Genomic DNA, 12,868 nt, shown 5'->3' with positions numbered 1-12,868 from the left:
CATTGTCTTTCCCCTTCCCTTTTCTGGCTTTCTTTCCATGAATTCTGAAGAGGATATTCTGTTTCCAAGAAAATCTCCCAGTCTCCCAACCCAGGAAAATAAAAAAAAATAATATTTAGGTAAACAATATTTACCTAAAATCTTGGAGCTGAAAATCTCACAGTTAAACAATGGTTAACACAGCCTTAAGGAGATAACTTCTCAAGCGTGGGCAGAGTTTCAAATGGTTTTTAATCATGTTGACATTGATATAAAAAAAATTAAACTCTCAGGTGCCAGAAAAGATGCCATATAAAATTCTAATAATTTTAAGATATACAAAACCACTGGTAAAAACCTTCTTTACATTTATAGCTTTCAACATTTGAAAAACCATATCTAAGCCCCTGCTTAGAAGGTAAGTGCAAATAAGTAGTGTTATTGCAGAAGAGTTTTACAAAATATTTTTATGGTTGTAAGAACATTTTAAGCAATATAGTCTATTATTTTCTGATTTCGTACAACAATTGATTTTATTTATCAACATTAATTTAACCTAAATATATTTATTCAGCCAGTTGATCATATCCTTTCTTCCTTCCTCAATATAAGGTTTATCTTGAGGATTGATATCTTCTCTTTTGCGATGCACAAACCCATGCGTCTGTCCAGGGTAAATTTTAACTTCATAATCAACTTTACAGTTTTGTTTAAGCTTCTGCTCCAGCAAGGTGACCTGTAACACAGAACATTCTATGTTGGCTGAGTACAAAGTTAACACATTCTCTACTTGCAGTCCCAAAGCTGTCCTCATTTTTAACTTTTCTGAAAGACAGACATAATTTATCCTTGCTACTGTTTTGTCTTCTACTAATTTTATACCTAAATGCATTTTTGTTACTGCACTTGCTTTATTTAACTAAGCTTTTTTTCCCCCCAGTAAAATACCAGCATGTGACTGAGTAAAATGTAAAAAAATATTACATGGATTACTATTAACACCCGTAAAGGTAAAAAAACCTACTGCTCAGCATCATGAGAAGGTTATCATGTACTGAATACTGTATGAGTTGCTGCTGATAGACCACACATTTAAAAAATTGGGGCAAGAGTTTGAATTAGAAGTTGAGGGAGGAGGGGCAAAAATCAGCAGTTCAAAGTGACTGGAATTTTTGCTAGGAAAGTTAAAGCCAACATCACTCAATAAAAACGTATTTCCCTTTGATCCCCTTGGCAGATGATAATTTTTCTCCAACCATTCTCCACTCAGGCTCCAGAAAAAGACTGTTGACAGAGTGACAGAAAGGAGAATCTCTGCAGGATAGGGGGAAAAGGAAAAGGACAGCCACAGGATCTTTTTAATTCTCCCACAGGTGATTCCATTGGAACAGGCAGATTTTATTGACCATTGCTATCCCTAAAAAGGGTCTCCTATCTTAAACTTGTCAGAAGGCTTTCTTTGGATAACCATGAGCTCTTTTCCTAGGAACTGATGAAAATCACCCAAATTTCCAAACAGGAACAGAAAATGCTTTTAGTGTCATGGTAAAACTTTTTGATTTGGGGATAAACAACAACAATTTGTGTAGAAGTACTGTAAGAGTTAGTGAAAGAGAAAGAAAAGTACAAATTAGTTTTCTACTTTGTGTTCATTAAAACCAAATTACAAAGCAAGCACAAAAAGCATTAAAAAGAAATATCTGTGATGGGAAACTCACCTGCTCCAATGGAACAATGCTATCCTTCTCAGCAAAAATGAAGAAGGTAGGATGCAGCAGACTCTGCTTGTCCTCAAAATGGCTGATCACTCCTAAGGAAGAAGAAAACATACATACAAGAAGTTATGCTACCTAAAGTAGCTAAAACACTACAAAATCTATACAGTGAGATTTCAGGACATTTTCATCAGTTACAGCTGATCAGTTTGTAGTGGAATTTAACACACTTTGCTTAAAAGTTCCTTTGCAATGTCATTAGAGATAACATCAGTTGTGTGAAAAAAAGACCAGAGACCAGATCTGTGGGAAAAATCAGGAAAGAATTCTTATACTTGCCCCATTTGTGTGGGTTGCTTTAAGCAGTGGCTTCTGACCACTGTCAGAGACAGGGTTCTGTGAGACGTGGACACTTTGGAGCTGCTCACCTCTGGCTTGGGAAGATCATTTTTAAGATAATTATTAATCTTGATCATTCCACATACATGGTTACAGTTTCAATGTATGTATATTTACACTGATATGATTTCATGACAAATTGACATTGTAATTTTGACTATTCAAATGCATTTGAATAAAAGTTACAGCAGAACTAACCAGCTGCCACCCTGGCTACTCTTTTCATTCCTGACATTATTACAACAAAAAAGTAAAATATTAGCAAGTAACACTGTTGAATGGACTCAACTGATCAGCATACCAGTGCAGCAAAACAATCCCAAAAATCTTTATGGAAAAATATCTTCAATTTGCTTTCACCTCTAATTTGTAATAAATAATAACCAATAAGTTGGTCTGGGTTCTGTGGAAGTACAGAGGTTAATAAGAAAAATATCAAAGGCAGTATAAATGCATTGAGTAATGTGTGAGACTACAGGGTTATAACAGAGAGCTAAATATGGGTCCTATTAGTAATGAGGGACCACTGTCTAAAAGATGCAAAAGATGTGCCTAGAAGCCCTTTTGTCATCACCACAAAATGAGTGAGGCCATGGCATTTGGCACTATGTTCACAGATGTGATCCTCGTCATACCACTCTTTAAATACATAGATCTTGCTGGGTGCACTTAAGGGTAAAACTGTGTGCAAAATCAAATCACTTATAGATTATTTACAATAACATCTCCTTGTTCCACTAGAAATCACACTGAATTTTGTTACAGCAATAGACCTAAATAATTGCTTCCTGCACTGGTATTCTGCTCAGAATGCAGCAGGTATTTCAGGCTCACCATAGAGGGACACTCCGGTCTTTAAATGGGGATTTTTCAGCATCAGATGTTGCACTGCTGCTCCACCCCAGCAAAAGCCAATGACACCAATCCTCTTCGCACCACATTGGTCCTTCAGATACTTGAGGACGACATCAACTTCTCTGAAACATGCAAATGAAAGTGAGTTAAGGCTCTGGCCTGTTTCTCTGCCTCTCTGGTGGCTGCTGCTCAAAGTCTGGCATCAGTCTGCTTCTGGGACAAAGTGACTGTCTTTGCATCACTCCTGGTTTTTGTCTTTCCCTTACTTATCAAATTGTCTTTATCTCAACCCATGAGTTTTCTTGCTTTGTTTCCCTTATTCTCACCCCTGTTCCTCTTGTGGGAGCAACTGAGTCCAGGTCGTTGGCTGCTGCTTGGGGTCAACCCACAACACCACTTTACTATTACTAATTTCTAAAATACAAGACAAACTCCAGGTAAGAAGACAAAGGAGAAAATCAGTCTTTCTAGATCATGGTTACTAGGACATGAGGTGATTTTATGAACAGCAGTCCAATTAATTTCACAAACAGCAGTAGTTATCATGTAAGGGAACACAAATAAAAGTTTGAGACCCACAGCCAGTCAAGAGTATTCTGTTATCACAAATGTGACTTATATGCAAAACATCTCTCACAAGGATGACAAATATTTTATAAAATTATGGAAGCAAATTTCCAATTGTTTTTTCTAAATGAGCAGTTACTTTATGCAATCAACCTATGTGGCAGATAAAAATGGGAAAAATACAGAAAAGTGGGAAAGCAGTATGCTTTGAAGTAGCTGTGATCTGATGGGGAGCAGAGGAAATGTTCCCTCGTTACATAGTGTTTGCATTTGCACCCTATCTAAAATCCAGGGAATGTAATTTGTGCCTTCCTGAGGGATCCAAGTGGCAGAGTGAGCTCCATTTTCTAGCCTTTGCTGGTTCTTTCCTTTTCATTCATTCATTTTGCTTCTACTTTCTGCACAGACAAACACTGGGAACTTTTATGCTTCAAATGTCTACTTTTATCTGTAAAGCACCACTCACATAACCATGAGCTTGTCCCATGAGCTGCATGAACTTTCTATTTGTGGACATTCAGCTATATTTGACACACTAATAATTTAGGATCTAATTTTACATTTTCACTGAGGCAAAAATTCCTATGAAATAGGGATGTCCCCTTGGTGGACAAGGAACAATGGCTGTACTTGTCTATTTTGCCGGCTTCTCGTGTTTTCACCCAGTCATTGAAAGTTGCCCAGTCATTAGAAGGTTTCCAAGCTTCTTGTCCCACAAAAAAGTCTGGGCAGATGGCTCTGCAAGAAAAATGAGAATATTTTATGTCCATGAAATAATACTGGAAAGGGATTAAAGGGAAGGCCATATGTACTACACAACAAATTCTTTTGCTGAATACATAGCACTTAACCCACACCAAAGCATTATATCAGCAACCCTCAATAATTTTCTACATCTAATAAGGAGACTTAGTATAATTTCCAGTTACATTTTACCCTGTTAAAATTCATTACTTAATTCGATAGTTAACTGTAACTGAAAATCCTTGGTGGTTTCCTACCAAACTTAAAAAAGAAATTCAAAACCAAACCAAAGAAACTACAATTTACATGGTTTAGCCTGGAAAGAACACTAACCGAGTAATACAGGAAAGAGGATACTCAATATGCTTTTCACATATTTGAGAATTTGTTACTCTATTTGGCACAAGCTAGTACACTTTTCGTTCCTAGTAAAGCTCTTCAGCATCTTTGGAATTTTTACCATAACAGCCAAGTTGCACAGAGGAAGGGAGGAAGCAGGCTGCTAGAGGCTCACAGAGGATGAAAGATGCAGAATAAGAAAATTTTCTGTTTCTCCCCTGTTTTTCTGTGCTTACCTACTAACTCATTATGGTAAGACTACTCAATTATTTTAGACTTCTTTCACTGTTTTAGCAGTAAGCTCCTCAGAGAAAGGGGTAAAGAAAGACTGTGAAATTATTTGTGTTTGTATGGTTTATATGAAAAAAGGGAACAGTTGGTTCAACAAACTTTCTTATTAAAAAGACACTTTGAAAGCAGTAATATTTCTTACATGTATCCATTAGTTGTTAGCATATCAGCTATGTATCTGGTGTTTGGGAGTTGCCACCCAAATATGTCGTGAATGACAATGACAGCTTTGTCGGTGCAGGCAGAAGGTTTGCAGACGTACGCCTTGATGTGCCCAACTTGCACCTCCTGCCCACGGCCTCCATAGTCAAACTTGTCCCCAATGTCACAGGGGCAGGGCCTCAATTCATTGGCCATGGGTGATCCTAAGGAAAAAAAAAAAAACATTCAGTAGTGAATACCAAAGCATGCCACACTAAAAAATGTCAGTAGTATCATCAACTATTGAATTTTTTAATCATTACAGTAATAGGGTGAACATGCTCATTACTGTCTGATCTAAAATGAAGCATTACTCAAAAAGCCCATTGGGTTACTTAACATAAATAAGTTTATTGTTAGAGTTTCTTATGTTATGAAGTCTTCAGCAGGGACTTGGTACATGCTAGGATTTCCATGCCCTACAGTGAGTAGTAAATAAAAATAAAGTTACGAGCAAGCACCAAAGCAACCATCACAAACCATTTACATAGGGATGAAGCCAGTCCTTCCACTCTTCATCGTGTGTATTTCCTGTCAGGAATGCATAGCTTTCTTTAGTAGACAGTAAAGGCTTAATACAAGACTTACCATTTTAAAGAAAAAAACAACCACTACTGTGTAGAAAGATATAACTACACATAGATTAAGCATTACATTTTCATCCAGGGACCTAAAATATTACATAGCTGAAATTTTCTGTGTCAATAAATCCTTTTTCTAAACAGCTTTAGCCTCAGGTGTTGCAGACTTTTGAAGAAGGATACTTGGGAAAGATGCAAAAAAAAAAAAAAAAAAACCAAAAAAAAACAACAAACCAGCATTGAACATAAAGAACCAAATTCATAAAGTTGAGCCAAATCTGTTATCAAGAAGGTAAGAGTAGGGTATGGTTAATTTTTTTCAAAGTATTGCTTAAATGAAAATAAACAAGTAATTCACAAAGGTCAAAAAGTACCAGCAGAATCTAACACACCTGTAGGCAGCTCCTTGGACTCAAGTTAATGATTTTCTGCTATCAAGCTTAAGTTAATCAACTGAGTGAACAGACCTGGATAACTCCTTTAAATATTCACAGAGCATCTACAAATGATTCAAGAACATGGAAAGAATTTAGATAAAGCTTTACCCAAGCTCTCTACAGATAAAACGTGTATTGCCATAGAAACTTTGCTAGCAAAGAAACAAGATCTTCAAACCTGACTGTCGAAAATAGAGACAAACAGTAAAAAGCAGATTACTGAACTGTCCCTGGACAGGAGGGACTTAAAGATTTGTGGCAGTAAAGGGACAGCTTTAGGAAAGCCAACAAACAACTTGGCAGCCAGAAAATTTGGACAGAATTCTGGATTTGCAGACTTTAAAGTTTAGAATCTCCCAAGCAGTATCACCAGGGCTAGATTGCAGATCCCAGGAGATTTCATTTTTGCAGATCTGTTCAGATCAGTTGAGGACAAGCTGTGTCATATTTGAAAGCTGTATTATCTCTGGGCACACGTCTATACAAGTATTCTACCTTCTCTTTTTTAAATAAGCCACACCCATAAGTGACCTTTTTTCTCTACAGGTTGTGGCCTCACATACAGGACTTCTAATTAAAATATGTTTACCAGGAAAAAATGAATGAATAAATGAACATATAAGGCAAAAGATGGTGCAAATATATAATAAGTTCATAATTAATTTTCCGTTCACAAACTATTTCCTTTTGGCTAGACTAAACCAGAAAATATAAGAATACCAGGGATTAAATATTAAAGAAACATATACTTCAGAACTCCAGAAACACAAATACAATGCCCTTACTGGTATATCCTCAAAGGCTTTAACTGAAAACATTTCATACTATCTGATAAAATGTAAAGCAACACATAGAAGATTAAATATTTAAAGATGTAGATATATTCACTGATGAAAACATCTCCAGATGCAAGACTGTAAGGGACTGGTTTGTATGGTTTACAAGCCATACACACTTGCAAGCTCTGTAGCATAGGCAAAACACTTCACTGTTTCTGCATCTGCTGTAGTACCTACAAACAGCATCTCTTTTCATTCCTAAGATGCCACTGAAACATTGCTTTAAAATTAATTTCCCCCTCTTACATTTATCAAAGCTATTATTTTAGGAGGGTCTGAAAACCCACAGCCTTGGTGTGCCACCATTTCCACCTGCAAGCACTTGAGAATTTACTGGAAGAGCAAACAAGAATTGATTTTCAGATACTTGAATCTACAAAAGTAAAGACATTGCTGTGTGGCACCATCGCTTTAAACACACTCCCCTGAGTCTTCCTCCTCAGAGGTCTTCCCCACCACTGGGCGGAAAATAACAGGTTTCTGAACCATCATCTCAAAAAGAAAAAGAAAAGGGGGGGAGTAAAGAAATGGAAGAAAGTAACCCCCAATTGCATTTAAACGAGCTTGCACTCTGCCTGCAAATGAAATGAAAGTTTGCCGAACATGCTGAGTCACGCCTCGCAAGCACTTGTTCTACGTTTCTGAAGGGGGGAAAAAAGCCACGAGTTTATAAAACCCCAATCAAACCCGCTCGTACCTGTAGCGCTGCAGTGTGCGGGGCTGCAGAGCAGAATGCAGGAGCTCGGCGTGGATGCCTGTGGCTGAACTGGATCCCCGAACAGAGCGCTCACTCCCAAAGGAAAGGGGAGAGCGCAGGATCGGGTTCCTTTAACAGAGAGTTAGATAACTCCCTGCCTTTATCTTTGTGCCCGGCCCAGTGACGAAGGCCGCTCTTTTAAAGGTGTTCCTTTCACTGCACCGTGGGTGGGGTGTGCTGCCATCCCTGGGCACCAAGGCTTCTTTTGAGCTTGCACGAAATGGTATTCACCCCGGAGGGATTTTTCTTTCATATTTCCAAAACATGTTGATTTAGCTGAACAATCCACCTAGGATTTTTTTTTTTTTTAAAGGCGTTCCTTTGTTTTTAAAGGTTGGGGTCAATGCACTTTTGAACACTACGTTGGCACAATTAATTCCCGAGACTATTTATCCGTGGGTAAAAGGCATATTTAAAGTCATCAGCAGGATAAGGGTAAAGTAGAAATGTCATTTCAGAGCTCTATACCAGACAAAGATTATAAACCTTTGAAATATTTTCTCTTCAGAAATGAAGAAATGAAATTTCTCTTCAGAAATGAAAAGAAATATTTTCTCTTCAGAATGAAAATGAGTAGCATGTAAGAAAGTAATAACTTTCTAGATTGCTGTTCCCCCATGCTATTCAATTAGTGTTTAAAACAGAGACATTTTTATCCTACCACAGGACACTTTATGCTTTTTTTTTCTTTTTAGTTTCTGGCTGACCCTTGTCTCCTTCCCATTCTCCTGATTTTCTTTTTATGGGATTGTTAGGATTATTTTGTAAAGACCTTTAGCTAAATACATTAGCAACCCAAAATTCCCTTTTTCCTCAGAGGTGCATCTATGAAGTAGACTAAATGCATGCTAGTCTAACACACTTTTGTCTTACAGTTTAATCCTCATATATAAGGTGCTTGCTCATATTTTATGTTACTTCCTTAGTGCTCTTTGTTTGCAATCCCTAAAATAAAGTTAAACAAATTTAAAGAAGCCCATCCAAGAGATCCAGAGCAAAGCTCAAAACCCAACCCTTTTGTTTTACATTTTTTGGCTCTTCCCACTTGTGTGCCACAAATTATAGCACACAAGGACAAGAGGTACTCCATATCAGCTTTAGAGAACAGCAGTCAAATAAATGAGAGAACAATTGTGAGTTTTCATCATTCACAGAAAACAAAAATGGCAGCAATGCTTGCAGAACCTTCTCTCCACTAGAGCTGTTTAACCACATTTCCACTTTCTTAGTCATGTGGAGATAATTATTTATATGTAAGACTATTCAACTTTACCTTGATATTAAGGTTAAAGTTTGGAAAGAGAGCTCCTTTTGATTTCCTGTTGTTTCATGTTCCTTGATAGGCAATTCATGCTGATTTTTCACTTAGAAGTCATACCTTAATTCAATACATCCACAATCTCTGTACATGCATTTGGCTGCACTTCACAATGTAAACACTTGCCTCTTTCAGATCTCACATTTCCAACTCCTAATCAGAGATTTACAGTTTTATCATTAATATTTGGCTGTACTTGTAGGAGCCATAAAATATGTTATATGTATTATACATATATTAAAAATACACATATATAAAATACACATTTATAACATAACTATGATCATATGGTTCAGTAGCTGTCTACCTTTTCATTGCACAAAAATACTGCATGTCAGTTTGGTTTTTTTTCTTTTTGCTTAGTCACAGTGTTAGTGTTGCAGTTCACATGCCATTCCAGAATTTATGAATGACTGCTGATCTCTAAATAGATGTCCTGATTGTCCTCTCCCACATTAACTAACCTTCTAACACTAATGGAACACCATTAATGTGGAGTGATCAGTGTTTGACGCTGGGGTAAATTAAGGCACAATACACTTCCAGACTTCTGCATTCCTCTCCTGGAAAATAAGTGTTATGACAGCTGTATCACCCAGGAAACTCCTGCATTTATATATTACAGATAGGTGGTGTCACACAGGAATCAACAGTTAATCAGCAGTTTCAGGTCAGAATTCTCTGACGACGTCCCCATAAGAAAGATGTAGGGCCATTAGGAGCATATAAAGTAGGAACACATTAACAATCCCATTAAGAGAAATACAGGTCATTAGTACTGTTGACTATCTTTACATGAGAGACACCACAATAAATATTTCTCTGATGGTATATTTAATTGGAGAGACTGTCATTAGTAAAATTAAGACTTCCCTAAATTACATTTTTCTCCCCATTTAAATGATATGCAGTCTTTATCTGTCGCACTGAAAAGGTGAAAAGGGACATACTCATGTTTGGTTTTCTAATAGCAGTACCTGATGAAGATATGAGGCAGCTGGGTTCAAACTAATGACCACAACCCTTTCTCCCTCTTCAATTATGAGGCATAATTAAACCATGGAAGTCACAGTCACAAGGTGAGCTAGAGCTCAGCAGCTCAAGCAAGTTCCAAAAGGATCTGGCAAATCCACAGACTCTTGGTCCACCAGTGGCCATTTGACACAGTTGCAGGAATGGCATTAGACATTTCTAGCTCAGAAATCCCCCGAAGCACAGGTTGCCAGGATGTTTAGCATGGGGGGAAATTCCTTACTGCTGGCCACAAATGGAGGATGGGTGCCGAGGAGGATACAGTCTTGAGCTGATGAGACATGGAGAATTGTGTCGTATCACTGACAGAAAAACTAAGGAAGAAGATACATCATGCAAAAACATGGATTGTTTTTGAAATGTGAGATTTCTTTTTCAGGGAGCAGCCATGGTTGTAAGCCTCACATTAAAATGTCCTTTCTGCACCTTGCAATGCACACTTCAATTCCTAAACTGGTCAGTTTAGGAATCTATGGTGTTTCACTGAGCCACAGGGAAATCAAGAAAGTAGAACCCCTCTGAATAACCTTAGCCACAAATTTTGAAAGATGTGTGCTCCCTTACATCACCTGCTAAACACGCATCTGCCACCAGGCTACAAGTCAAAAAGGCTTCATCTCTCTAAATGAGCTTCACCAAGCAATGTGTTTGTGTTCCTAAATTTTGGGCTTGTGATTTATTTGGAACATAGATGAACAAGGGCCATAATACACAGATTAATTTACCTTTAGTCTGACTTCAAACATGAATCTCAAGGAACTGGAGAGTATTTCAGTGCATGTTAAAGCACAGCATCCACTTTTCCATTCAGATTCTAGAAACTTTGCTAAAAGGAGGCTCCCAATTGCAAAGACATGGACATGACAAAGATATTTCCTATGTGAAATATATGGCAGTGCCACATACACTATAACTGAACAAGAAGCCTCTAACAGACACATTTGGATGCAATTTTGGCACATCCCACATGTTTTATGGGTTCCTAGGACCAATAGAAAAAAAGTGTCATACAGCAAAGGATAGGTCCCTGAGTAGGGTACTCCAAAATAGCAGTGGAATTCTTATGAAACTTTTCTACTTGGGTTAGTAACCATATTTTTACAAAAGAAAGATACTTTAAAAATACATATAGGTAGATAGATAGATTTAATTCTTTGCCTAGGTTACATTAACCCTTCTATATCTAGTTCTACTTTTTTGGTTTTTTTTTTTGATCTTCGAGCACTATTAGGAGGCTGAGTTTTAACTCACAGTTTAGGATGGAAATTAAAACATGCAGAAATCAAAGATGATGGAGCATATTAGCATATTTGATGAGGGGGAATTAAGTCATCCTTTTCATCAAAAAAGAAAGATTTAGGGTTCATGGGAATGAATATAATATCAAAATCATTAATTAGTCCTAGAAAACATGCAAACAAAATCTTCAGTTGACATTTTAGGGGAAATCTAGACTCAGAGCATTCTGCTTCTGCAGTGAGAAATTTTCATATCTCACACAATATGTAGCCATACATACTAGCTTTATTTTGAAGCTACTGGTATCATGGCTCCTCAAAAGATACATTTCTAGAATAAAACTCTATTTAAGGCAGTTTCTTAGTATAGACAGAATATCTGAAATCAAACTTCAAAGATATCTTCTGTGCATACAAGCTTGAGTTCTTTCAAACTGACTGGGAGAAACAATGTTTTAGTAAGCAGTCCAAAATGTACATTCTGAGAACATCAGGAAAGGGCAGCTCAGCTATCCCAGCTTCTTGAGCAGAGCACAAAAGGAAAACTGGTGTTAAAATAAAGGAAAGCTGGTGTTAAAGTAACTGCAATCTAACTTTACAGAGCAGCTACCCCAAAAATAACACTCTCTGCTCCTGGGTGAAGTTCTGGCTCTGCAGTATGCAGAGCAGTAGTAAACAGGAAAAAGGAAGCTAAATTGGGAAAGTGACCCAAGGACAACATGTATGTGTGTCCAGATCCAAATTAAGGACATGTCTGCTATGACCCTTCCAAAACTAGGAACGAATATCCTCACCACCCTCTTCTTTGCATAGTATCCTTCCAACTCTGCTAAAAATATCTCTCTTCATCAGGTGATAGCCTCATTTGAAAAAATGGTGCTGCACCAAGTGTTTAGGCTACCCAACAGGCTTGTGCATGTGTACCTGCTTGTAGGTCATTCTTGGATTTACCTACCATAGAGAGATGCACCAGCCTTTAATTCCAAGTGTGTGATCATCAGGTGACCTACTCAGCACCACTCACTCAAAAACCAATGACTCCTAATTTATTTGCACCACACTGCTCCCTCAGGTGTTTCAGAACAGCATCAACTTCTCTGGGACATGTAAGGAAATGCAAATCGAGCAACCACAGTAAAACCAGTATCTGAAAATATGAAAATCCAGAGGTGCAAATGTGACTGTCACCATATTGTGCTGCTACTGTATTTTCTTTTGCATACTTTAAATAATTAATTATTTTTGATAAATGTTAGAGGTTGCTAACCTGATATCACCAGAAAGAGAAAAAAGATATCTCAGTAGGATTCAATAAAAAAGGAACATAACTACATCAAAGAAAACCTAAAAGGATGGATTGGGAAAGGATGGGTATTGATTACACACCTACCTAAGAGTTAAAAAAGCTTGCCATTCTGGGAGAAGCTGGACCAGGTTTGCTTTGTAAATTTTGACAGAAAAGTAGTAAAAATCTCTCTAGAAAATACCACTTGTTAGCCAGTGAAAATGCTGACAGTAACTGTAAGCTGTCATCTGGGATATTTGTTGCGGGGAAGTCAATGTAACAAACATGGTA

At 37.5% G+C, this 12,868-nt stretch overlaps 1 protein-coding gene across 3 annotated transcripts; it reads right to left on the bottom strand.

Moving 5' to 3' along the window:
* Positions 1 to 209: 209 nt before the first annotated feature.
* Positions 210 to 12,311, bottom strand: LOC135443218 (carboxymethylenebutenolidase homolog). Of its 3 annotated transcripts, none has more exons than XM_064703441.1 (7): positions 7,645 to 7,818; positions 5,571 to 5,621; positions 5,032 to 5,254; positions 4,146 to 4,253; positions 2,928 to 3,070; positions 1,698 to 1,789; positions 210 to 715 (listed from the first exon to the last, which is right to left on the bottom strand). In XM_064703441.1, the coding sequence occupies exons 3-7, from the start codon at positions 5,244 to 5,246 to the stop codon at positions 536 to 538; spliced, it is 738 nt and encodes a 245-aa protein (XP_064559511.1). In that variant the 5' UTR covers positions 5,247 to 5,254; positions 5,571 to 5,621; positions 7,645 to 7,818; the 3' UTR covers positions 210 to 535. The 3 variants fall into 3 exon arrangements, with proteins under 3 accessions (XP_064559511.1, XP_064559510.1, XP_064559509.1); XM_064703439.1 differs by lacking the exon at positions 7,645 to 7,818 and adding an exon at positions 12,248 to 12,311 and having other exon boundaries at positions 213 to 715; XM_064703440.1 differs by lacking the exon at positions 5,571 to 5,621 and having other exon boundaries at positions 211 to 715; positions 7,645 to 8,008.
* Between the last annotated feature and the right edge of the window lie 557 nt (positions 12,312 to 12,868).

Source organism: Zonotrichia leucophrys, chromosome 2 (assembly GCF_028769735.1).
Source record: "Zonotrichia leucophrys gambelii isolate GWCS_2022_RI chromosome 2, RI_Zleu_2.0, whole genome shotgun sequence".
NCBI lineage: Eukaryota > Metazoa > Chordata > Aves > Passeriformes > Passerellidae > Zonotrichia > Zonotrichia leucophrys.
The sequence above is the reverse complement of the archived record's forward strand: the minus strand, read 5'-3'. Positions and strand labels throughout refer to the sequence as shown.

What these genes read in the sequence shown, in the direction of transcription:
- LOC135443218 (XM_064703439.1), bottom strand. Translation starts at nt 12,290, where the DNA reads ATGATCACACACTTGGAATTAAAGGCTGGTGCATCTCTCTATG. An exon ending in CTAACAACTAATGGATACAT is followed by an intron (nt 4,254 to 5,031) that starts GTAAGAAATATT and finishes TTTTTCTTGCAG; the next exon opens with AGCCATCTGCCCAGACTTTT. An exon ending in GAAGCCGGCAAAATAGACAA is followed by an intron (nt 3,071 to 4,145) that starts GTACAGCCATTG and finishes TGCATGTTTCAG; the next exon opens with AGAAGTTGATGTCGTCCTCA.